Here is a 27864-nt window from a genome sequence, read left to right as displayed (position 1 = left end):
AGAGAACCAAGTGCAGGTATGTGACTTTATTAAAGGGCAAATCCAAAGGGTAAACAGTCCAGGCATGAGTCGAAACCAAAAACATCCATCCAAACATAAACCAAACAAGAAGACAAGGCAAGGGCAAGAACTGACGGACATGAATTAACATTACATTTAAACAAGGACTCCGTCACTAAGACTCAGACAGACCAGGTATAAATACACAAAAGGATAATGGGGAAACAGGAGACAGGTGGGGAACAATCAATTAACTAGACAAGGAGGAAGGTGACCAAATAAGGAGACAGGAAGTGATAAATGATAAACACTGTGGGAACTGAGGACACCTAGTGGAAACCCAGGGAACACAACCCAGACACTGTGACAAACTTTTCACCCGACGTGACAAACGCCTACTTTCTTGGTTTATAACATTGCTTTACGTTCGCTTCTTTTTTTTTTTGAGTCGAGCTAACGTTACCGGAGACGTCATAACACTTTGCTGTGAGATCTTTTTTTTTCTTTTGTTTAACTCTTGTCAGTAAAATTTTAGTTAGTGGTAAAGTACAACATAGTTTTGACAAGTATCTTGTGCTGGTGTTTTAAAGACGGGGTCTGGTGTATTTTATTTTAGATCCGCGTAATGTCTACCATCTTTTTTCTTTTGTTTTAACTTTTCTCTAACCTCGTGACAAAACGCCTACTTTTCTGGTTTGTATCGCTGCTTTACATTCGTTTCTTTTTTTCAGTTTGAGGTAAGGTACAAATGCTGAAACTCTATTACCTAGTTTTCTTTATTTTCTAACTGGTAACAAAACACCATTTTTAAATTGTAATGCTACAAGCTCTCACATCTTTTTCACGTATTGCTTAACGAAAACATATCTGATAGTTTTGACTCGTTTGGTTGTATCAGATAAATATCCAGTAACCTAGTTTTATTTCATTTGTAACAACTTTAACAACGTTTTTACACTTTTCCAACTACGAAAACGATCATTACATTGTATCCATTGCTGCTATGTGTTTATAATCTGTTTCTTGAAATACACAGTTTATTTAAAACCTTAATAAAATCTTCCCTTACACCATTTTCATGATTTCGCCCCCTTTTCAAAGTTTAAAAAAAGCACATAGCTTCCCACAACTTCTCCCACCCTCCGAAATTCCTCCTTGGCTCATAAGTTCATATTAAGGTCACTGGAGGGTGTACAGGGAGGGGAGGGGGGTGTACAAACAGGTGTCCAGAACAGATGGCTTTTATGACCCTCATCAATCAAATTTTTGGAGACAAGGTGCCCTGGATCCTCTCTAAGGACTTTACTGTGACTACAGTGCTGACAAGCCGAGGTACGAAAAGGGAGTGTGTGCATGTAAGTGACCTTATGTATTCCTTTACAGTGGGATAGTTAAAAATAAAATACTATAAATAAACTTTTATTTTGTGTACAGTCGTGGCCAAAAGTTTTGAGAATTACATAAATATTAGTTTTCAAAAAGTTTGCTGCTAAACTGCTTTTAGATCTTTGTTTCAGTTGTTTCTATGATGTACTGAAATATAATTACAAGCACTCAAAGGCTTTTATAGACAATTACATGACATTTATGCAAAGAGTCAGTATTTGCAGTGTTGGCCCTTCTTTTTCAGGACCTCTGCAATTCGACTGGACATGCTCTCAATCAACTTCTGGGCCAAATCCTGACTGATAGCGACCCATTCTTTCATAATCACTTCTTGGAGTTTGTCAGAATTAGTGGGTTTTTGTTTGTCCACCTGCCTCTTGAGGATTGACCACAAGTTCTCAATGGGATTAAGATCTGGGGAGTTTCCAGGCCATGGACCCAAAATTTCAACATTCTGGTCCCCGAGCCACTTAGTTATCACTTTTGCCTTATGGCACGGTGCTCCATCGTGCTGGAAAATGCATTGGTCTTCACCAAACTGTTGTTGGATTGTTGGAAGAAGTTGCTGTTGGAGGGTGTTTTGGTACCATTCTTTATTCATGGCTGTGTTTTTGGGCAGAATTGTGAGTGAGCCCACTCCCTTGGATGAGAAGCAACACCACACATGAATGGTGTCAGGATGCTTTACTGTTGGCATGACACAGGACTGATGGTAGCGCTCACCTTTTCTTCTCCAGAAAAGCCTTTTTCCAGATGCCCCAAACAATCGTAAAGGGGCTTCATCGGAGAATATGACTTTGCCCCAGTCCTCAGCAGTCCATTCACTATACTGCAGAAGATCAATCTGTCCCTGATGTTTTTTTTTGGAGAGAAGTGGCTTCTTTGCTGCCCTTCTTGACACCAGGCCATCTTCCAAAAGTCTTGGCCTCACTGTGCGTGCAGATGCGCTCACACCTGCCTGCTGCCATTCCTAAACAAGCTCTGCACTGGTGGCACTCCGATCCCGCAGCTGAATCCTCTTTAGGAGACGATCCTGCGCTTGCTGGACTTTCTTGGACGCCCTGAAGCCTTCTTTACAAGAATTGAACCTCTTTCCTTGAAGTTCTTGATGATCCTATAAATTGTTGATTTAGGTGCAATCTTAGTAGCAACAATATCCTTGCCTGGGAAGCCATTTTTATGCAACGCAATGATGGCTGCACGTGTTTCTTTGCAGGTCACCATGGTTAACAATGGAAGAACAATGATTTCAAGCATCACCCTCTTTTTAACATGTCAAGTCTGCCATTCTAACCCAATCAGCCTGACATAATGATCTCCAGCCTTGTGCTCGTCAACATTCTCACCTGAGTTAACAAGACGATTACTGAAATGATCTCAGCAGGTCCTTTAATGACAGCAATGAAATGCAGTGGAAAGGTTTTTTTGGAATAAGTTAATTTTCATGGCAAAGAAGGACTATGCAATTCATCTGATCACTCTTCATAACATTCTGGAGCATATGCAAATTGCTATTATAAAAACTTAAGCATCAACTTTTCCAATTTCCAATATTTATGTAATTCTCAAAACTTTTGGCCACGACTGTAAATGTGACTTTCAGTTGAATTACCTAATATATTGTAAAATAAAATAAAATAATTGAATATAATTCATATTAATGCATATGCACATAAGCCACTAGAGAAAATGTCAATTTAGCATTTTATGTATATACTATTACTAGACCAATCATGTTCAGTACCAACAAATTACACACAATATCTAATTATTTTCTTATTCTGTGTCAAATTGGTACTCTGGCACAAAACTGTCACAAAATCTTTTAGTTGTCAGTACGAATATCCAGACTTCTTTGTTTCAGATGTTATGGGAACAGGCTGTGAGTATAACGGTGTGATTTACCGTAATGGCCAAAGCTTCCAACCAAATTGTAAGTACCGCTGTCTGTGTGTGAATGGGGTGATTGGATGTGTGTCACTTTGCACGAAGTCCATGCCTCCCTGGGTCTGGTGTCAGTCCCCCAAGCGACTGAAGATCCCAGGCCAGTGTTGTGAGAAATGGATCTGCGAAGAGCCCCGTAAACCACGTAAGACCAACCCCAGACACGCTCGTGAGGACAGTGAGCCATGTGGTGGTAAATATCATATCACAGCGCATCTCTAATGACAACCCTGGCTGTTTGATGGAGAAAGTGTCTCGACTGTGTAACCTCCGACCCTGTGAGGTGGACATCACCAAGCACTTTAGAGTAAGAATTGATTTTGTCTCTAGTTTATTTCTGTTCTATTTCATTTGCACACCCATCATGTTTCCCATTTATTTTAATTATATATTAAGTAAGAATAATTAATATCATAGACAGACAGACACACACACATACACACACACACACACAGACAGACAGACAGACACACACACACACACACAAAGAAAGGAAGACAGCAGAGTAGATGGATGGATTGTGTGATGAATTGATTAACTGACTGTCATAATATTGTCATAGATAGATAGACAGACACACACACACACACACACACACACAGATAGACAGACGGACAGACACAGACAGACAGACACACAGACAGATACAGACACACACACACACACACACACAAACACACAGACAGAGATAGGAAGACAGACACACACACACACACACACACACAGAGATAGGAAGACAGACACACACACACACACACACACACAGATAGGAAGACAGCAGATGGATGGATTGTTTGATGAATTGATTGATTGATTGATATCATTGTCATTGATTGATAGATAGATAGATAGATAGATAGATAGATAGATAGATAGATAGATAGATAGATAGATAGATAGATAGATAGATAGATAGATAGATAGATAGACTGACACACACACACACAGACAGACAGACAGAGATAGGAAGACAGCAGATTAATTGATTGTTAGATGAATTGATTGATTGACTGTCAAATTATTGTCACTGATGGATAGATGTATTGATTGCCATATCTGTCACTCAGCCGGGTAAAAAATGCCTGAACATCTACCGTGAACCAGAGTTTCAGAACTTCACCATCTCAGGCTGCATCAAATACTGTGGAGTCTGTAGCGATGAGCGCTGCTGCATCCCATACAAGTCTAAGACCATCGAGGTGGAGTTTGACCAGTCCAGATGGTTCAGTTTTTTCCTGGAAATACATGTGGATCAACGCCTGCTTCTGCAACCTCTCCTGCAGGAATCCAAATGATATCTTTGCAGATCTGGAGCAATATTATGAGCTCAATGAGATTGTTAACTAACTAATTCACCACAATCTCTTTTTATGGCATCCTTATAGGCTCACGTTTTTCGTCTGTGCATCACATTTGACAGTGACAGGGATGCTGCATAGCATAGAAGGGAATCATTCACTGTTGATGATAAATCATTTCAGATGATTTAAGAATGAACGTCAGCACAAAAACTCATATTGAGATGGCTTGTGAGGGGAATAATGTTAGTTCAGACTCAAGGACTTTATGGTACAACAAGATTTCTGATGGATGGGGACAAATATTAAAAGTAAGGAAATGTTACATTTAAGATGTTGACTTCAAAAAATATATATATAAAAATATTGCATGGCTTCGACGATAAAAGAAATTCTCCTTAAAGAAATACACATCATCATTTTTTTTAAATATACAGTACATTAGGTAAAATGCTGTTAAAAGACATTTTTGTATCTTTGTTAAGTAACATATTCTGAAATACTTATAAAAGAAGTGACAGTGATTCACATTTTTCTTTTGCCAAGTTGTTACTGTTTATATTTAATTCTGGAAAAATGCAAGAAATGTTTCTTTCTTATTAAAAGGCATTTGCTTATCCTTATGCTTTAACTTGTATTTATTTATTTCTGTTGTGTATATCACAATATCTGTAATAGTGTAGCTGTGAATTCATGACATAATTATATTGTATGTATTTAGAATTTTCACATGGTTAGACATCATATGTTTGACCTTCATATCTTCCTTGCTCATTAATATAATGTAAGATTGGACCGAAAGATGCACAACCACTGATTTAGATACTATATCAAATGTTCTGTAGACTACATTGTTGACATACTAAAAATACTGTCAGTATTTTGCAGTACTGTTAGATATTACAAGTACAGAAATATGCAATATGAAAAAAAATTGAGCCAAACATTCATCCTCCTCATCAGAAAGCTCTCCAACACAATCACGCACATACACACTCCCCATTTTAATATTCAGCAGGACAGCTCGATGGAATGTGTGAGGGCTGAGGAACTGTGCTCTGCTCCAGAGCTGCTCTCCATGGAAACGTCAGGGAGGTTCGCTTTCAGTGCTATCAGGCTAATGTTAGCATTTTCTAAGATCTCCTATTGCACCTTTAATGCTGCTCAAGTGGAAAGAAAAATCCCCTCCAAACTTTAAGCAATGGCTTAAGGACCTACTACATTATATGACCATAGAAAAAATATGGCACTCTATAAGAGGCTGTACCAATGTTTTATAAAACTTGGCAACCTGTTTTAGATCAGATAAAGAAGATGGACCCCTCAGTTATCTCAGAGGAGTGATAAAAAAATAAATAATTATATATATATATATATATATATATATATATATATATATATATATATATATATATATATATATATATATATATATATATATATATATATATATATAAAGCTTAAATGCATAACCGTGCAATGGGGAAATTGTTGCGGGTAGGGATGTTATCTAAGTAAGGAAAGAGGGCGATCTGTATTATATGACTCATGTTTGACAAAATAAAAACACTTCGGAACAAAGATAACAACGAAATGCTGGGATATCAAATTAGCTGCTATTAGTTAATTAAGTGTGTTTGAGTGAATGCAAAGGATGGTAAGGTCACTGACCTTGAGAAATGTTGTTGTTTTTTTGGTTCATTCTGGATTTGCTGGCAACCTGTGAAATGTTTATATAATTATTATATTACTGCTTTGCACACTGCTTTGGTTTCAATTTATTTACAGTTTATAGTTAATAATGGGGAAATTGTTGAAGGCAATCTCCGTCGAGTAACATTATATTTCTATGGGAATCATATAAGATAACATATTTTAACATATTTAAGATAGTAAAGAAATAGCAGTTCTCACCACAACATCCACAGCTGGAGAATTATCAACCACTATCAACAAAGCTGGACACCTGTCATGAAGACAAATCACTGATTGAAGCACAATTTTAAGGTCTAGGCCAGTGGTTCCTAAACCTGTCCTAGAGGACCCCCATGTCTCCCTTATCAGACACTCCAAATTTAGTTTGTGCAGTCTCTACTAATGAACGGATGAGTGGAATCTGGTGTGTTAGATAAGGGAGACTTACAAAAGGTGCAGGGCAGGGGTTCTACTAGACAGGTTTGGATGGCACTGGTCTAGGCACTTGTCAAAATCTTGTATGTTTACTGTCATCGGGTGGGACTTACTGACGTGTTCATGCATTTACATTTCTTCCTTGTATTGGTCTCTCAATCTCAAGATTATAAATCATATCAAAAGCTCATTAATCAGTCAAATTATTCACAGCTTTCCTCAGTTCTCACCTTTCCAAACAGGTGTGAAATGGCTGTATCAGGGAGAACATGAGTTCAGCTTGTAATCTGCTGAGAGTGTAACGCTTTATTGAGGATTTGTGCAATGGCAGGGCTTTGAACTTATATATATAAACTCATTCAAATTAGTTAAATAATGCAGTCATTTTAAATCTTGTGTGACTGCAAATCTAGCATAAAAAAAAATCAATTTTATATATTTTGTCCTGCCCAGTGCATTAAACTCTCTGCCTGCACACTCAGATTAATCAGAACAAGACCTTCCACCATGTCTGGATGTTTGAGCTTTAAGAGACACATGTGAAAATCAATAATTAATGCAAAATAACATTCACACATTCCTGTGATTGAACTACTGATTTAACACCTGGTGATAATAATCAGCAGAATAACATTGCAAAATGCTTTGTAGCCAAAGTTGCAGAATTGTAATCCAAGCTATTCAAAGCAATTCAAAATGCAACTGAGAGGAAAATTATATAAAACTCACTGCAAAGCAAGCAAGGATGCTGGCTCCAGCTCCAACCGCCATTCCAACCACACTCTTCAGACTGTGAGGGAAAAAGAGCAAGCATTCAGGTAGGTTTGGATCAAGACAATGTTACAAAATAAGAGTTAAACATATTAGTTTTAAGCATTTAAGATTTACCCAAAATACTTGGGAACCATAGGGAGGGTTTTTGAGAGCTGATCCATGGAAGGGTAGGGATACCTAAAATAATAACAGACAGTTCTTTAACAAACTCACATATGATGAACAATATGCAGGTCAAATACTATGGCGTTTGTTCCAATCAAACAGTATGACAGGTTCATTAGGTTTGGGTGATGGCCTTCCAGGCATTGGCGAGGTCATAATCTGTCTGGATGCTGTTCTGGGAGGTTGGATTATGGGCAGTGGATGTCCGTTAGTTGCTCTATCAGATGGCAGTTCATAAACATGTTCTGCTCCCCTCAGACCCTACAAGTGACATGCTGACCTACATTCTGCCAGTCTGGTGCTAGAGGGTGCTGATTAAAGCTGTCTGCATTATATTTCCTAAAGCTGATCCACTCCGATTGAACAGATTTGAAATGGATTTCCTGTTTTAGAGGCATGGGGGAATTAACCTAAAGATGTTTTTTGTCTTTGTTGACAGAATTCGTAAGAGTGACATTCACTTTCAATTTTGAGACATAAATCTGAAGGTTTTAGTTAATCGTGTGCCTTCGGATGGTCTGATAGACCTGGAACCATAAGATGGTTGCAATGACACCCTCACTTACTCTGTGGAAAGCATGCTGGCACCCTCCTGCTGTCCTGGGGCGTCAACATGGCACACAGCAAAGTGTTGCATGATCTCATGCATGACTTTGTTATTAAAGAGAGACTCAAAACAGCTCTTATCTGCAAAACAGAGGACACAATTGTGTTACTAAGATATCCATACACAAATTATTCAGTCCATTAAGACAGAATACAAATGAGATGTTAGATATAAAGGACTAGTTTTAAGCGCAGTGGAACTTGCACTGGCGTCTGCATTGTTACTGAACAGCTTGTGAAAAGTCTCATATACATTGAAAAAATAAATAAGAAGGTATAAGGAAGATTATTACGTTCAGTCTGATGTCATGGAAGGTCAGGATGGTAGGCCGGTTGCCCTTCAGAATACCCTTCATGGTGCAGTGCACCTTACCAACCTCAGTCTCAACATCCTCCTCCTAGAAGATCAAAGTTATGGTTAGGTTTGTTACATCTTGGGAATTTTTCCATCTCATTTACTCTCAATGGCTGCAATAAAAATGTCAAACACATTGTTCAAAATAGTTTTGAATGATTATAATTTAGGTAAACTTATTTATTGTCACATTTCTCTCAGTTCATCCAAAAAGTCATCCACCTTGTAGATTATTTCTGATAAAAACACCAAAGCACCTTGACCGGACATACAGTAGTAATGTTTCTAGACAGTAAACAACACAAAACCCATCAACAGACCACAAACATCGAAACTCCCTTAAAAGAAATACTTAAAGCTCAAATAAAACTCAACAAACTGATCCTTTGTATGCACTATACTAACATGTTAAAATCATATCAGAACTCACAGTGATGTCAAGCTCAAAGATGCTGCACTCAGAGTCCTCCAGTACCATGATTATGTTGAAGGTTGATGTACAGGCAGATGTAAAAAAAAATGTGTGTATTTGAAAAGAGTAGATCCTGGTTTGCTGCTGCCTCAAGCTCTGAATGCACTGAGCCCTGGGTTTTACATCCCCTTGTTTATAGTGTGGTGAAAGCATGTCTTTTCCAGCATGCCTTGCACAGTGGCCAGAAGGAGCCTAATTATTAAAGGATGGAGATCTCTACAAATTTGGTCAGTAAGTTAAGCTGGACACTGGCATCACGGAACATGTCCCACCTCTTTGGTGTTCCCATGGTACGTAAACATTTTATGAATGAAACACAAAAGATCTTGGGAGTTACTTTGCAACAGCCATTTTCACATACATTATATAATGTTTCTCTGATTCACTAAACTGTTAGAACTGTAATGAACTGCACAAAACACTAGATATTTTACTCCTCTGTCATCATTTACTCACCCTCAGGCTGTTCCAACCCTGTATAACTTTCTCTCTTTTATGGAACACAAAAGTTGTTTGTTTCGTGAATATTGTAATATATTTGTGTGACTGTTTTATGACTCCAAAAAGCACAAACATTAAAAGAATAGAGCACAAATCAGGCGTGTAGCACTGTGTGAAGTCACTTAAGAACCTTGACCTCACAGTGATCGATCTGAAGTACTCTGTTTACAGTGTCCATTATCAGAGTAAGAGCATTAAGCTAATTTGGCACAGTGACAATGTGCTACAAGTTTGTGCAGGTGTAAGGCACTTCAGGGCAGATGGCATTTCTGTGGTCAAGATGTAATTGCTGCTGAGAGCCCCTATGAGTGTCCCTATTGAGTGCCCGACAGTGGCCTGGAAAGCAGTACCAGAATTTTCTTGGAGGACCAACATGACAGAGAAAGCTGTTTGTTCAGTCTTCTTTGTGTTACATGAGTCAGCATATCAATATGTATTTACATAAAAGTTCGGAAATTGATATTTCTATTCCGCAAGGATGCATTAAAAGTGAAAGTAATGACATTATCATTGTTCGAAAAAATATATATTTAAAATACAACATTTATATTTCTGTTCTATTATTTATCATCTCTATATTTTTCTATATTATTTCTATACTTTATTCAAAAATGTTTAGCCTACGGCTATTATCATACTACTTTTATTAGGCAATGACCTGCACATATTTTAAACCAGACAAAGTACTTAACTTATGAAGGATGATGTAAAAATAAATCCAGTGATTTTAATTATTGAATTGATATTTAATTGATGATGAATGATAAAACTCAATGTACATTATTATTTTGCAGATCATCTGTCCTATTTATTTGAATATTTTGGAAATATGATGTCATTCATATTTTCATATGCGAAAATGTTTGCAGATGAAATGGTTAAAGTAAGCCAAATTTTACGTCAATAATTCAATGAGATCAATTCTATTACATGACCCACTTTTTCAATGATTTTTGCAATGATTTTTCGTCATTGCAAGCTAGATGACGCAACATTACTATATTTTATATATTAATAAATTAGCTCGGCAGGAGATTAGAAACTGTATGTTTTGAAGTGAATATGAAATATGAAAAAAATAAATTTAATCTGTTTCAATTATTGTAACTTTTAAAACTCGCCAATATTAAATATGAATTAACTCACGTTGTATTGTTTTAAAATAATGTAATTCATAACAACAAATATGTATTAGTGTCATTATTTAAATTTTATTCTAATGTCCTTTTTCCCCCTCTTGGTTGCTCTGGGTGACGCTACGTCTCCATAGTTGCAGCAGGGGAATCTCCGCGCTTGCGTGCGCGCATCCACTCAAACAAACACAGACGGATACACGCTGAATCACATGGAGCGAGTCTGACAAATCTGTGAGTATGAAACATCTATATGAAAACCTCCAGAAAGTCGTCTACTAAGATAAAACTAGGTGTTTAACCGCTTTGTGAAATCGTATGTGCTCTGGTAATCCGCGCGACTTGTGTTTTTGACGGCGGGCGCACGCTGATCATTTGTTTAGTTTTGAAGCTGTTACAGTCAATAACTTCTCACATATGTTTAATATGTCATCAATATATGTAAACGCCCGACATGTTATGTTGTGAATGTGGTTTTCATGCGGTGTGGAAAGTTAATTTGTCAAGGAAAGTGGTCGTCTGATACCGGCGTTTTCAGAACAAAAGCGTTGAGGGACTGTTAGCGTTAGCGCGCTGCTAACGAGGTGTGTGGAGGTATTTCTTTTACACAACACCGATTATAATAAGCATTTGTGTTTATATTTTGTTTAGCAGAACATATATAATAAATGTATATGTATTGTTCTGTTAGAAACTCAGTCTCGCTTTTGTGTTTTGATTGGGGCACAGCTGGATGCATATCAGCATCCATCCATCGCATAACGATGGAGAAAGTAAAAGAAAACCATGGTTGTGCATAAAAATTACTTGATAAAGTGCACAAGTTGAATTTGGTTGTAACTCAGTATCGCACAATAAAAGTAACAAGTTGTGATCAGGCTTGGTTTGTGCATGTGTGCGGTCTCTTTGTCTGGTATCGTGTCAAATGGAGTCTTTAAACCGTCACTAATGCGGTTGTTGGTTTCTCGAATAGCCGGATGATTCAATTCTACTCGTGTCACGATTTGCGTTCTCAGGAAGATATCTTCCCAGATTAAAGAGCTATATTGTGCCAGGTTATCTATCTCGAGTTCATGTTTCAATTTTATTTCACAGCTGTAGTTGACTTTCAGATAAATGCTGGCAAAAGGGAACACAAACTTGTAGTGGATGAGATGTGATTTGTGTGGATTATTGGCTCTAATATTCCAGTTTTCTAATATGTTTTGTTGGCTTTGGCACAGAATGAGCATTTAGTCTGCTTTTGTATTTTGGTATGTTATTGATTTTAACTTTGGTGTAAAATCCTGAACAAACGTAAATAAGAGACACATTTATACAAGACATTTGAGTGCATCAATTGATATGCTTTCAGGGTTTAAAATGTTTGATTTGTAGTTGGGTAGTTGACATGAAATAGTCCTTTGAGACATGCCAAACGCCATCTAAAAACATATTTTAACACTTATTTTATTTTTGGGAAAGAAAAATAAACTTAATTCAAACAGAAAACAAGATTTAGACTAAATAAATAAATATATATATATATATATATATATATATATATATATATATATATATATATATATATATAAATAAATTGTCATTTTCCTTGTTTGATAAATGTATCTTGTCTTAAGAATGCTTAGATATTTGTAATTGAAAACAAGGCAAAAATGCAGAATGAGAAAATATTTTTTTTGCAGTGTATGAACAAGCAACACACTGTAAACATTAAAAGTGGCTTGCAAACACAATCTCTATACTTGTGCGGGAAAGAAATAGTCCTGATAAAGAAATACCTGCCACTTCCATTGAAGTGAGAAATCTGCTGAAAAGGTCAACTCCTTTGTCTTGTTTTTGACTGCAGGTGTTACATAAATGTTGTCTATGAGTGTAGTAGTTTTACTGACAAACAACCTTACGGTATGATCATTTGAACTTGTAACTTAGCCTGTCATTCCTACATAGTTAATTTGTGTTGCAACCATTGCTTATTATAACTGTGCATCTAAGCGAACAAACATTGTGTCATCTTTACAACCACAGACTGCTGCAGTGGAAATGTCCTGTAGGTGCAGGCCAGGAGGGTAAGCCCACCTCTAATCAGTAAGGCAGGAAGAGTTTAGGCTGGGATGGGTTTCCTCCTACCTGCAGTTCACTTTGTTAATGGAATGTTAGAAGAGTTTCTCTTGGCTCTGTACGCTGAGGTTTAAGTGATGACGTAAACTGCCAGCATGGGGCAAGGGGAGGCTTCCTCCAAGGCAAGTCTTTCTTTTACTTTCTTTTAAAATTTCTTTTACATTTTTCTCTGTTTGTGTTTCCCATAATCTTAGTCTTCCATTTAAACACAGATGCTATTGTTTGTGTTTTTTTTTTATTAGAGGGTTACGTTTGTTATTCAACCTGAAATGCAATGGGTCTAATCAAAGCAAGCTTCTTCATTCGTGGAAAGTCAGCCCCAAGGGTATGTGACATTTACCCGGCATGCATTTACTGAAGCCTGCTGCTGGGAATTCCTCCCTGAGAACAAAGTGGCCAGGGGCTGGAGTCTTAAAAACATGTTACTTGCTGGTACATAGTAGTAGTTTCATAGAAGAAAAAAAGCTGCAGGATTTTCCCACTGCAGTTCTACCTGTCAATAAAATTGCTTCATCTGACTTTAACGGTGCTCTGTTTCTGGCTGCTTGATAGCCACATAAAGAGGTGAAAAAGGGAAGAAAGTAGTTGAGGTTTCAGAAGTGCACTGTTGCCAAATAAAGGGTTATGCTATGATTCCCAGAGGAGCGGTTGTCCCTGTTCTCTTAAACTGGCATTTAAGGTCATTCTTTGGATTTAGAAGGCACACTACAGTCGTGTTTGATGTAGTGTATATGTACACAATCATTGAGCACATTATTGTAATAGGAAACATTTACTTTAAAGTGAATATGATAATTTCCAGCGATCGTATCACGATCAGATTGCACTCAACCACATTAATGCTTTCGTAAGAGCATCTTTTGTGATCAGAGTGTCTTCGAAGGGGGGGGAAAGGATTAGTCTTTTTTTTTCCACATGGGGTGCTTTATAACTAGTTCTCCCCATTTCACACTTATTAGTTTTGTCATGTATATGAGAAAGTTTCTAAACCAAGAAACACAATAGATCAGATACCCACTTATTCTGCTTGCTTAAGATACTTTTTTTTCTGCATGTCATCTTAAGGGTTTCCCCCATTTTTTTAATTTGTTTTAGTATAACATTATAATTAGGGCTGTAGTCAACCAAAGAAATGGTTAAAAAAAGACGCTATGTTTTGCATTTTGATTGAACATTTATTATACAATTTTCGTAGAGCATTTATAAAACCACAACGAAAAAACATCAATAATACATAAAACTATAATAATAATACAATTCTTTGAAAATTAAGTGATTTTTTTAACTGCAAAGTGAGGAGCTCTGTCCTAGGTCTATGACAGTCACAATCGTGCACCTGACCACACCACACGCTACAAAAATTATAACTGCTAAAACTGCCAAATAATGAAAAATAAAAAAAAAAAGCTCTCGTTTATACAGGCTGTATATTCTTCTTTACTTTCAAAGCTATGGGTTAACTTTTGTCCAGCCAATCTAGGCGTTTTAAAACAAACACAAAAAACCCAAATAGCCTTAAAACAAGCCCAACAAGACGGCGGGCCGCAGCCACCGGGTCTTCTTTTAAGGCAGCATTTACGCACAGCTGCAGGGTGTGGCCTGCACACCTAACCAACTCCACGTCTGGCCATTGACCAGATCCCTTCAGTAGTTCCACCGAGAGGACCATGTTGGCAGCATTGTCCGTTACCACGGACTAGGGCTGCAACTAACGATTATTCTGATAATCGATTAATCTGTCGATTATTTTTACGATTAATCGGGTTATGTACTTATATTTTAGTTTTGCCCATTTTTCCCCAAGTAACTTATTAATAAAGAGTCTTTATCATTCAACAGACTTTTTAGAGATTTTAACCATTTTTGCATTGTCATTTCCTCATCAAAAACATACCTGGAGTTGTTTTATTATGTGCTAGTAATCCTTTGTCGAACTCTTCTGCAATCAAAACACTGACCCATACGTACTCTAGCAAATTTCACAAGGAGATTTTAAATAATGTTTTCACCATGGCAGTCCTTAGGGCTCCTAAAGTAGTTTAACATCCCGAACAAAGCTTATTAAGGAATCTTTCAGAACATATTTTCACTAAGAATAAGAATAAAACAGAATAAAATTGCAGTACATTGCATTTTATTATTATTATTTTTTTCCTGTAAACACACAACTTATACCTGGGAAACAGCTTTATAGCTTATGCTGTGAAATTGTAAACAGTCATTCGAATAAAGTGCCAATGACATGAAACCTGAATGGAACTCACATTTTAAAGTAAAATCCATCAGAAAAAAAGTACTGAAAAAATATGAAAAAGAAATGGACAAAAAAACTTGCTGTGTGAAAAAGAACAGTGAATACTTAGAAAAAAAGTGCATTTCAAATACATTTAAACATTTACTTCTCTCATTCAGTCATAATTAGGCTGCAAGACTGAATTATGAACTGGTAAACAAAAAACTGATCACAGAACATGTTTGTAAAGCTTTAAATGTTAACTGTTAAAAAGCAATGTTATCAGCTTTTACGACTAAACATCTAAACATTTGCAAACAACATTGTACTGGAGAATCTGAACATATAAAAGTCAGTTCAGTAGTGCAAAGTTTAGAGGTTACTCTTTTTTTTTTTTTTTTTTTGAAGGCTCAAAGTAAAGTACTCCCACACTTTGGATGACTTCGTTCGATTAGTTTTATCTTCCGCTTTTTTTTTTTCTTTCTTTCTCGAGCTTACTCCACTGCCGTCTGCCTCCACCATCTCGCTGAATGCTGCAGAGAGCTGTTTGGGAAGCACGTGACATAAAACGAGGCCAGCTATTGGCTATTCGCTACTTCTCCTGCTGTACTGGCTGAGTAAAACCTCCGGTGGCTCATTACTGCCACACTTTGGTCACCGCAGATTTAAAATATGCATGAAATGAGCCACTTAAGGCAAATAAAAGTTATTTAGCAACTAATCGATGACTAAATTAGTTGACAACTATTTTAATAATCGATTTTAATCGATTAAATCGGTTAGTTGTTTCAGCTCTACCACGGACACCCGCTTCTCTGGTGGAATGTGGTAAGCATCCGTGACTGGAGTGAGTCGCGCAGCGACATTTTCTCCCGTGTGCGCTTCATCCATCTGCTTTGTTTCTAAAACAACGCTATTCATTTTCCAGTCCGCATCGATAAAATGGGCAGTGACTGTCATGTATGCCTCCATTCTAAGCGAAGACCACAAATCAGTTGTGAGGCCTACAGCCTCGGAGGATTGGAATAACTGGTTTAGATTTACATTACATTTTGGGGATGCGCCTAGTACATGCGCCTTTGGGGATGCGCCTAGGACATAACACGTGTTCACGTGGTGCGCTAAACTGTGGCACTGTTGTAAAATAGCCTAAATTAAAGCATTTAAAGTTTGGGATAAAACACGGGCTAATTATATTTAGAATACAGTAATATATAACGGCTTATAAAGGAATAAATATCAAGGAGTAAATCAATGAAAATTTCTTTATTGGTGAAAAAAAAAAAATTATTATGCAACTGTCGACCAATGAGAATGTCAGTCGACCAAGACTGCATCGACCGATTAGTTGACTAAACGACTAAAGTTGACAGCCCTAATTATAATACCATTCATATTTTTACTTTTTATAATTTAAAGGAACCAATCTGATGTATAGTTGACATTTGAGACTAAATACTATAGAAAAAAACTAATTTTTTTTCTAGGGATGCACGATATAGGCCTATATCGCCGATGATTAATGTGCGTCTAGTCAGTAAAGCCGGTTATCTAATCAGCGGTAAATAGGTGCGTGATTTCACATAGAGCAGCTGTTACTACACGGAGCTGTTGTTAACTGACAAGCTGCGCAAATCCAAGCTGATAATGAACGTGGATTTGCGCAGCTTGTCAGTTATTATTGCTCATTTGTAAGTTGTTTTGGATAAAAGCATCTACAAAATTCAAATATAATGTAAATGTAAATAACAAAACGAAATCAAGCTCAGAATCAAATAAATAACACAAATAAAAGAAATCTCATCATACTAAACAAAATAAGGCTTTTTCTGTGCTCTTTCCATTTAAAATGAGAGGCAACCACTGCATTTAAGCATGATCCAAACAAAGATGCTGCATACATGCAACATGAGCAGTTTTTAATCTAAATTAGATTGTATAATTTCGAAATTTGAAGTAAAAACATAATGGATTGAAACTATACATAAAAAATATCTGCATGAAACAAACAGCAGATGAGCTGAATGAGATGCAGATTCACTCTCTACCAGCAGGTGCCGCTTAAAGCGTTTCCTTGGTTTTCGCAGCAGCGCTGTACTTATGAACTTTAATATGCATTATACAGAGGCCAGATGAAAAGAAAAAATACCATCTAAACTTTTCTAAAGACAGTAAGTTCCCCTCAGACATATATATATATATATATATATATATATATATATATATATATATATATATATATACACACTCCTATCCCTAATTGAATCACGATTTGTTTAGCATCTCAAGCGATTTGAATCATTGCATATTTGAATCTATTTTCAACCGTCTCGCAGTAAATCATTACATCCCTTTTTATTTATAAAACAAAATATCTTCAGTTATCAGAATGCTTTTTTTTTTTATTAACCGACCATCTTTATTAACCACAGCACCTGTGGATATAACCGTGATCTTACTACGTTTTGTTCTTTCAGTAGTTTAAATGTTTCTATTTATTTTGTCCAATATTAAATTAAGCCTAATGAGTTACATCAAACTACTTCAATTAGTTATTTTAGGAGTTTAAATGTTTTTTTGTTTCTCTAATAATTTTGTCCTGCTCAGACTGGTATTGGACAATGTTTAAATTACATCATACTTCTCAGTTTTATGAGATTAAATGTTTATTTTGTCCTCCACAGTGTACTATTGGATAATGTTTAAGTAAACCTTGTGGGTTGCATCAGACTATAAAAATAATAAATGTTTGTTGTACCTAATAAGCATTTTTGCCATCACAGGAGTAAATAACATCAGGGTTTCCCATACATTCATTCATTTGTGGCGGCCCGCCACAATATCAACGCTGACTGCCACGGATTGATTCAGATTTTTAAACTATTTAATATGGGTTCAATTGTATTTTATTGTAGAGCTGCGCGCTGCTTGCTCCCTCCCTCTCACAAACTGACAACGGAGGCACGCACGACTAGCCCCTCCTCTTCGAACACTATCTGAATCAACAGGAGCATGCGTTAGTTAGAGGACGGATTGTTGCCGGTGCTTAATGCTTATTCCCCCAGCGAAGATTCCAGAATCAATCCGGAGTTGAATGGTTAGTAATGAACACTGTTGCTCAACATAACTCTGAGAAGTTAGTCCATGTTAAGCGTTGTCGCGTTTCCATTACAGATTCGCACAAAACTTTTGTGTTTTTTTTTCTAAACATCGATAAACAACTATTGCGAAATGACGGCATTTCCATTAACCTATGTTATGCGACTAAAACGTCAGTTTTTTCCTCTCACGATCAGTCATTCCAAAAATCATGGCAACAGACGTTGGTAGGTTTATATATATCACAGCCACCAGACTAGACATTATATCATTATTTAGAGCTGAAACAACTAATCGACTTAATCGATTAAAATCGATTATTAAAATAGTTGTCAACTAATTTAGTCATCGATTAGTTGCTAAACAACTTTTATTTCCCGTAAGCGGCTCATTTTGTGCAAATGTTAAATCTGCGATGACCAAAGTGTGGCAGTAATGAGCCACCGGAGGTTTTACTCAGCCAGTACAGCAGGAGAAGTAGCGAATAGCCAATAGCTGGCCTCGTTTTATGTCACGTGCTTCCCGAACTGCGTCTGCAGCATTCAGCGAGATGGTGGAGACAGACGGCAGTGGAGGAAGCTTGAGAAAGAAAAAGAAAAAAAGCGGAAGATAATACTAATCTAACGAAGTCATCCAAAGTGTGGGAGAACTTTACTTTGAGCCTTCAAAAAAGAGGAGTAACCTGTAAACTCTGCACTACTGAACTGTTTAACTGTTTAAGACTTTTATTTGTGCAGATTCTCCAGTACAATGTTGTTATTTGCAAATGTTTAGTCGTAAAAGCTAATAACATTGCTTTTTAACATTAAACATTAAAAGATTTACAAACATGTTCTGTGATCAGTTTGTCATTTACCAGTTTATAATTCAGTCTTGCAGCCTAATTATGACTGAATGAGAGAGGTAAATGTTTAAATGTATTTGAAATGCCCTTTTTTTCTAAGTATTCACTGGTCTTTTTCACACAGCAGGTTTTTTTTTTGTTTTTGTTTTTCTGGATTTAAAATGTGAGTTCCATTCAGGTTTCATGCCACTGGCACTTTATTCGAAGGATTGTTTACAATTTCACAGCATAAGATATAAAGCTGTTTCACAGGTATAAGTTGTGTGTTTACAGGAAAGAAAATAATAAAATGCAATGTACTGCAAAATTATTCAGTTTTATTCTTATTCTTCGTGAAAATATCTTCTGAAAGATTCCTTAAGCTTTGTTCGGGATGTTAAACTACTTTAGGTGCCCTGATGACTGCCATGGTGAAAACATTATTTGAAATCTCCTTGTGAAATTTGCTAGAGTATGGGTCAGTGTTCTGATTGCAGAAGAGTTTGACAAAGAATTACTAACACATAATAAAACAAAACTCCAGGTATATTTTTGATGAGGATATGACAATGCAAAATGGTTAAAATCTCTAAAAAGTCTATGTTGAATGATAAAGACCCTTTAATAATTTAATTGGAAAAAATGGGCAAAACTAAAATATAAGTACATAAAGATTAATCGATTAATTGTAAAAATAATCGACAGATTAATCGATTATCAAAATAACCGTTAGTTGCAGCCCTATTATTATTATCTCCAGGTTCAGGTTGGTGTGTGTTGGTTTTTGTCCACCTCAATCTCCAGGTTTATGTGTGTGTGTGTGTGTGTGTGTCAGAGTCTGCGTGTGTCCACCTCCAGGTCCAGTTTGGTGTGTGTGTGTGAGCCTGTGTGTGTCTGAGTCTGTGTGTGTGTGTATGTGTGTGTCCAGGTTTGTGTGTGAGTGTGTGAGCAAAATTTGCAACAAGAAGTCTGTGGAGCAGTCATAGCATGGAAAGTGTAGCAATGGCATAGCAATATAGCAATAGCAATGTCGTTAAAGGGATAGTTCACCCAAAAATGAAAATTCTATCATCGTTTACTCACACTCAAGTTGTTCCAAACCTGTATGAGTTTCTTTGTTCTGCTGAACACAAAGGAAGATATTTGGAAGAATGTTTGTAACCAAACAGATCTCGGTCCCCATTGAATACCATAGTATATATTTTTTCCTACTATGGAAGTCAATGCGGACCGAGATCTGTTTGATTCTGTCATTCTTCCAAATATCTTCCTTTGTGTTCAGCAGAACAAAGAAACCCATACAGGTTTGGAACAACTTGAGGGTGAGTAAACGATGATAGAATTTTCATTTTTGGGTGAACTATCCCTTTAAGGTATCTGACACTAAGTGTTGGCAATGGAAATGTGTACTTGTCACTAAAAATATATGATATATTTATGATATATTTAACTTAATCCCCTAAACTTAATTTGGTCGGCAGTGTTCCACAAACTTTAGGCAGATCTGTTTTTATTTTATTTATTTTTTTACTAGGGTTCAAAGTCCTAAGCACGTGGAAAGTCTGTGCCAGTGTTGCCAGATTGCACAACACCAGGCAGAAAGTGTATCCTTAAAGGAGAAAAGCTCTGTTTTGGGGCTTAAAGCTCTTCATATCTGGCAACCACAAGCATGAACGCTAGCGAAGACTTTTTAGCAATGCAAGATAATGCAAATGCCAAATTAAAAACACATTTCAGGATAAATAATGAGCCGGCCAATATCACGATGATTATTTTTAATCGAGAAAGGTGGATATTGTTATCGAGATTAAAATACGATTAATTGTGCAGCCCTAGTCTAAGTCATAGTTGATCCTACAGTAGTCATCAACCGAATATGTCTCACTCTCACTCTCTCACACACACACACACACACACACACACACACACACACACACACACACACACAGACAGACAGAAGGGTTCATTTCCTAAGGTGAATGCTTTCTTAATGAGATTTCTCCATAGTTCTCCCACTGTCCCTTAGTTGATATGCTGGAGATCTGGACACTGTGTGTGGCTGCATGTGTTTGGGGTAGTTGAGGGAAAAAGGGCAGTGAGTGCCTCACAGGGAGATAAAGAGTTATGGTGGTAAAGTCAAAATGAGAGAGCAGTATAAACTTGATAGTAAGAGAGATAGAGCACGAGCTGGTGTCCTAACACTCCTAGTACCCTGTGGCCAGTGTACAGAGACACAATGAGGGGAAATGCTTGCTTTAGGGATCTCATAGAGTTTTGCTACTACTGTACGTATCTTTCATTGGTGGGAATAGATCTGCAAGCATCGTTTGCATTCATCTAGTGCAGGGCTTGCAACCCCGCCTCAAAAAAACAAACAGTGGTCCACAGGGCAATTGGGAAGCCCCTGAGCTCAAGTAGAAACTAGAGTTATTATGTGCTTAGGGATTTTGAGGTGATGCAATATCATGAGAGATATCCCAGGGGACTGAGAATCCTCCCTGCAGTTTTATTTCTCATGCAGTTTACACAGGGACATGCATGTCGGACAGTTGATTTCTGGGGGTGGGAGATAATCAAATGTAAAAATAAAGTTATACAATATTCAATGAAGAGCAGTGAATAATTACTTCATTCTCTTTTGTTGTTTGATTACATGATGCAGACAGCAGCAGGTTTATACAGTAGGAAGCTGTCATACTGACTAGCATTCGATTACTTTTCAAACTGTTTATTTTCACGTAACTGACTGTTTAGTGAAAACTCACCAATATGGACATTGTTACATACGAAGTGCAAAATAGTAGTGTGTAAGTGTCAGTGTTTCAGTCCATCTCGATTCATTCACACGGAAAGCACTTGGGCAACAGCGTCTCTTCTTGTGAATTACATTTTTTTTTGTATCGAGCAAGAATGGCAGGAGACCGTATATGGCAGTCACGTTACATGATTTGACTGATTTGGAAATTAAAATCAAAAACAAAACTAAAATTAAGTAATTGTTGAGAGCAAGGGGGGTCTCTTGGTGTTTCGGGGCCTTACAAATCCTTTGTACTTTGTGTATAGGAACAAATCATTGGTTACTTAATTACTGACTCGCTCAATAAACCACAAGATATTATTTCTGTCTCATCTTATTTGAAATGAACCAAGAACCTGTTATTTGGACATAAACTGATGAGGGAAACAAATAAATATGAACTTTAAAATGTTTCTTCCTCAAAATTAGTAAAACAATCATTAAAAGCTTAGTTAAATTCCTTACTGTTGCCATTCCTAAGAAGCAGTCTGCCCTTATTCTGCAACCGATATACACATAGCAACAGGCTTTACATGTTGTTTTTTGATGTCGTCCTCTATGTACTGCTTGTTGTGCTAATGATGCTCTCTGTTGTAATAGAGAGTCAGCGATCTGATTCTGTGTCCTGTAACTGATATGAGCTTATATCTTTATAAACACAAAGCTACTGATAGCGATTTCCTAACCTATTGGTGTGCAGTCTTGATCTTCCTTCATTGCCGGCTCATGTGAGACAATCTTGGGCAAGTCTGATACAGTATATTTCACACAGATCTGGAGCAATGGTGTGAAGTGTTTCAGTACAGGCTGAGTTGCATTAGACCGAGGGGGATGTCACTGGACTCTTGCTCTCGGAAAGGTGAAGTGCCTGAATAAGTAGGGCTTATACTTAAAGGCATACCCAAAGGGGCTTGTTAAGACCCATCTGGCAGATAAAAGTTATTTCTATCTTCCTTTGGAGAGCCCATGAGAACATCCAATGACTTCTCAGAGACATAAAGTGATTGACAAGTTTCCTGAATGCTGTTTGATAAGAGGTTGTATGTGGCTATTGCTGCTTTCAGTCTAAGTAGAGCTGTGGCCTAATGGTCAGAGAGCTGGACTAGTAACCAGAAGGTCGCTGGTTCGAGTCTCGGTGCCGGCAGGAGTTGTAGGTGGGAGGGAGTGAATGAACACTCCCCTCTCCCCTTCCACTCTCAATACCCACGGCTGAAGTGCCCTTGAGCAAGCCACTGAACCCTCTGAAGAACTCTGAACGCTGCTGCGTGTCATCATTTCACGTGTTATTTAGCCTTGCCACTAGGGATGGGTATCGTTAAGGTTTTAACGGTATTACTACTCTTACCGATACTGCTTAACGGTCCGGTACTTTAATGGTATTCTTATCGGTACTTTGTGTTGTGTTAGGCAGTCGAAAACTTTGCATTTCTCTGTCTGCCCATAATGCACTTTTGAAAGATGCTTTGACAGATTGCTTGTTTCCACCCTTACATGCAAAAATTTTGTTGCACTTATGGCAACCAGCATTGTCTCAACTCTAGTAAGGTATAACCACACTTTGGAACGTTTTACTGTCTCCGCCATCGTCACACTTTGTATTAAGCAGGAGTTTTCGTACTGTAAGGGGCCATTCACATATTGCGTCTAAAAACGTGTGGAAAACGCTAGGCACGCGCGTTCTGATTTTTTTTACCCCAAAGCCTTCGGGCACTTGCGCTCCTGAGGAGTCTGCCGTTGCTAAGCAACCATGACCTGCTCTCTCCATGAAGACGCGGAAATTTCAGCAATGGTTAAAGGGATTTGCATTTGAAATAACAAACTTGAGCGCACAAAAGACGTGATATGTGATCGGCCCCTTATGCGTGTGCGTGCGCCACGCTCGTTCTTGTGTGTGTGTGTGACTGACAGACAGCCTCCACGGCGCGCATGAGAGATCTCGCAGATTTCAAAGACAAACGTCTTAATAATATCACAAATTAGAAATGTTTGGTAAGATAAAATGTGCACGATAACATTATTAAGCAAATCTCTTCGCCATCGTCACTCTTTATTATTAAGCGGGAGTTTTCATACTGTTATGTCTGTGCATGCGCCGCGCTTGTTGTTGTGTGTGTGTGTGACTGACAGACAGCCTCCGCGGCGCGCATGAGAGATCTCACAGATCTCACAGACAAACGTCTTAATATGATCGCACATTAGAAATGTTTGGTGAGATAAAAAGTGCACGATAACATTATTAAGCAAAAATACATAGTACATTAATTTTTTCCCCTCCAGTACCGAAAGCAGAACCGATACCGTCAGATCTTACTGATACTACGATCTTTCATAATTTAGCCCCGGGGCCATTTTAATACCGGGTTTCGGTACCCATCCCTACTTGCCACTTGCCAATTTAACCATTCAAAAAACTTTAAAGCATTAAAACACAAGACGAGGAAAAGCTGAACTGAGCAGCTGGTTACTCGCATTGTGCTCGGTGCGCATTCAAAGTGAGAGCCGCGTATCACAGACGGCAACACTGAACTGACCTCTCCTTTGCAGAATTGCTAATGCAGCCTTTTTACACCACAGACTGAACACAATTAATCATTGCTGGGTAATTGGCCAACAAAGTATTGACTGTTTTATGAAGTTTTGTTTGATAGAAAGATATGTAATGGATTACAATCAAAGTTATCTGAAATTATCAAGATGAATTTGTTCTGACAGTTTAACTCTGAGTTCTTGTCATTTTTTATTATCATTTTCTAAACTATAGCAAATAAACTGATAATGTGAGAGACAAAGGTGTCTGAATAAATTTTGGTTTGACTGTATGTTTAATTTTTACAGTGCTATTTTACATTGAATTTTTCGGTTTCTGTACCTAGACACTTACAAACTTGAAAAAACTTAAACACTGTGTAAATAGCACAAACAAATAAACAGAAGGAACATACAAATTAAACACTTTCAAACAGGGGCCACTGGTACAACCTGTACAGGGGCCCTGATAACCCAGCTATGGCCCTGCTTACAGTACAAAGCTTGTCAGTGAACTATGAGGGCAAAAAAAAAAAAACAGAAACAAAATAATCATTCATTTATCGTAATCGAGGTAAAATGTTCAATTAATCGAGGTTTTGATTTTAGGCCATAATCGTCCAGCCCTAATATAATATATACAGTACAGAGCAAAAGTTTGGACACCTTCTCATTCAAAGAGTTTTCTTTATTTTCATGAATATGAAAATTGTAGAGTCACACTGAAGGCATCAAAACTATGAATTAATTATATACATAACAAAAAAGTGTGAAACAACTGAAAATATGTCATATTGTAGGTTCTTCAAAGTAGCCACCTTTTGCTTTGATTACTGCTTTGCACACTCTTGGCATTCTCTTGACGAGCTTCAAGAGGTAGTCACCTGAAATGGTTTTCACTTCACAGGTGTGCCCTGTCAGGTTTAATAAGTGTGATTTCTTGCCTTATAAATGGGGTTGGGACTATCAAATGTGTTGTGCAGAAGTCAGGTGGATACACAGCTGATAGTCCTACTGAATAGACTGTTAGAATTTGTATTATGGCAAGAAAAAAGCAGCTAAATACAGGAAAACGAGTGGCCATCATTACTTTAAGAAATGAAGGTCAGTCAGTCCGAAAAATTGGGAAAACTTTGAAAGTGTCCCCAAGTGCAGTCACAAAAACCATCAAGCACTACAAAGAAACTGGCTCACATGCGGACCGCCCCAGGAAAGGAAGACCAAGAGTCACCTCTGCTCCGGAGGACAAGTTCATCCGAGTCACCAGCCTCAGAAATCACAGGTTAACAGCAGCTCAGATTAGAGACCAGGTCAATGGCACACGGAGTTCTAGCAGCAGACACATCTCTAGAACAACTGTTAAGAGGAGACTGTGTGAATCCGGCCTTCATGGTAGAATATCTGCTAGGAAACCACTGCTAAAGAAAGGCAACAAGCAGAAGAGACTTGTTTGGGCTAAAGAACACAAGGAATGGACATTAGACCAGTGGAAATCTGTGCTTTGGTCTGATGAGTCCAAATTTGAGATCTTTGGTTCCAACCACCGTGTCTTTGTGCGACACAGAAAAGGTGAACGGATTGACTCTACATGCCTGGTTCCCACCGTGAAGCATGGAGGAGGAGGTGTGATGGTGTGGGGGTGCTTTGCTGGTGACACTGTTGGGGATTTATTAAAAAATTGAAGGCACACTGAACCAGCATGGCTGCCACAGCATCATGCAGCGGCATGCTATTCCATCCGGTTTGCATTTAGTTAGACCATCATTTATTTTTCAACAGGACAATGACCCCCAAACACACCCCCAGGCTGTGTAAGGGCTATTTGACCAAGAAGGAGAGTGATGGGGTGCTGCGCCAGATGACCTGGCCTCCACAGTCACCGGACCTGAACCCAATCGAGATGGTCTGGGGTGAGCTGGACCGCAGAGTTAAGGCAAAAGGGCCAACAAGTGCTAAGCATCTCTGGGAACTCCTTCAAGACTGTTGGAAGACCATTTCAGGTGACTACCTTTTGAAGCTCATCAAGAGAATGCCAAGAGTGTGCAAAGCAGTAATCAAAGCAAAGGGTGGCTTATTTGAAGAACCTAGAATATGACTTATTTTCAGTTGTTTCACACTTTCTTGTTATGTATATAATTCCACATGTGTTAATTCATAGTTTTGATGCCTTCAGTGTGAATCTACAATTTTCATAGTCATGAAAATAAAGAAAACTCTTTGAATGAGAAGGTGTGTCCAAACTTTTGGTCTATATATATATATATATATGCGCACTCTGTGGCGCGGATGGTGCTCTGTGGCACGGCAGGAATTTGAACATCGTCCTGAGTCGTAGCTAGGCACCGCGGACAGATGCCGAATGTCACCGCCGGTGTGCATACACTCGTAGAAAACAATGTGTTCGAATTTTGAAGACGTGGCGCTGTGCTTCTTGTCCGGTGTGCGACCCACTTAAATAGATATGATTTTGACTTTCAAGATGGCGGTCAGTTGTCCATCCTCATCCGATGTGGTCAATGTGTCGTCTTTAATGAGACACAGCACAGGGAGAAGAGATGACGTTGTTATGCTGATCTGTGATGTGACTGTCTCTTGGCACGCAGCATTGTAGCTGTGTTCAGTTTTTAATTATATTGTATGCTTTCTTTTAAACTAAATTATTTATAATTACTATTTTTACTTAATTCAAATAAATATTTAAAAAAAAAAAAATGAATACTTAAAATCTAAACGATGGTGGGGATGGTGTCACGGTGGGAAAGTGATGTAACTGCTGTTGCGGCTTAAAACCGGTAACACCATCAACACCATCTATCACGGCAAGCCTAGTGGTTCGAGAGTTTGACTCTGTTGTGGGTTTGAGTCTTGGGCTGGCAATACAACAACAAAAAAACAACTTAGGTGCCGTTGAGTAGAGCTGAAACAACGAATCGATTTAATCGATAAAAATCGATTATTAAAATAGTTGTCAACTAATTTAGTCATCGATTCGTTGCTAAATAACTTTTATTTGCCGTAAGCGGCTCATTTCGTGCATATTTCAAATCTGCGGTGACCAAAGTGTGGCAGTAATGAGCCATCGGAGGTTTTACTCAGCCAGTACAGCAGGAGAAGTAGCGAATAGCCAATAGCTGGCCTCGTTTTATGTCACGTGCTTCCCGAACAGCGTCTCTGCAGCATTTAGCGGGATGTGGGAGACTGGGAGTACTTTACTTTGAGCCTTCAAAAAAGAAGAGTAACCTGTAAACTCTGCACTACTGAACTGTTTAAGGGGACGTTCACATATCGCGTCTTTTGCGCGCTCAAGTTCGTTATTTCCAACACCGCACCGCATCGAGTTAAAAACATCTCAACTTTTCAGAATGCTGCAAGCGCATCGCGGGTCATGTGACAAGAACTAACCAATCAGCTTCATCCTTTCCCGTAACAACGTTAAAAGCTCAGTCAAGATGAAAGGAACAGCTGATCATAGTTGTATATGGATTTCCATTTTGAAATAAA

At 37.9% G+C, this 27864-nt stretch overlaps 2 protein-coding genes, 1 long non-coding RNA gene and 1 pseudogene across 3 annotated transcripts in view; 3 read left to right on the top strand and 1 right to left on the bottom strand.

Moving 5' to 3' along the window:
* Nucleotides 1-3537: 3537 nt before the first annotated feature.
* On the top strand, nt 3538-5209 carry LOC132103156 (CCN family member 4-like). The gene is made up of 2 exons (XM_059508017.1): nt 3538-3637; nt 4398-5209. Exons 1-2 carry the CDS (start codon nt 3572-3574, stop codon nt 4623-4625), a joined length of 294 nt encoding a protein of 97 aa, XP_059364000.1. The 5' UTR covers nt 3538-3571; the 3' UTR covers nt 4626-5209.
* Nucleotides 5210-6512: 1303 nt separating this feature from the next.
* LOC132103514 (protein NDRG1-like) lies at nt 6513-9136 on the bottom strand (annotated as a pseudogene).
* A 1735-nt stretch (nt 9137-10871) lies between these two features.
* The window catches only part of LOC132103153 (protein tyrosine phosphatase type IVA 3-like), a 35281-nt gene continuing 18288 nt past the window's right edge, over nt 10872-27864 (top strand). The window contains exon 1 of the mRNA XM_059508012.1: nt 10872-10998. The gene's annotated coding sequence lies outside the window, so the exon portion shown is untranslated. The remainder of the gene's footprint in view (nt 10999-27864) is intronic.
* Nucleotides 12524-13527, top strand: LOC132103667 (uncharacterized). Its single transcript, XR_009423431.1, has 2 exons — nt 12524-13011; nt 13128-13527. It is a non-coding gene; the product is annotated as an uncharacterized LOC132103667 (long non-coding RNA).

Source organism: Carassius carassius, chromosome 24 (genome assembly GCF_963082965.1).
Source record: "Carassius carassius chromosome 24, fCarCar2.1, whole genome shotgun sequence".
NCBI lineage: Eukaryota > Metazoa > Chordata > Actinopteri > Cypriniformes > Cyprinidae > Carassius > Carassius carassius.
The sequence above is the reverse complement of the archived record's forward strand: the minus strand, read 5'-3'. Positions and strand labels throughout refer to the sequence as shown.

Bases quoted from the DNA above. Each gene is read 5' to 3' on its own strand.
- LOC132103156 (XM_059508017.1), top strand. From the start codon at position 3,572: ATGGAGAAAGTGTCTCGACTGTGTAACCTCCGACCCTGTGAGGTGGAC. The intron at 3,638-4,397 runs GTAAGAATTGAT...TCTGTCACTCAG, and splicing joins ACATCACCAAGCACTTTAGA to CCGGGTAAAAAATGCCTGAA.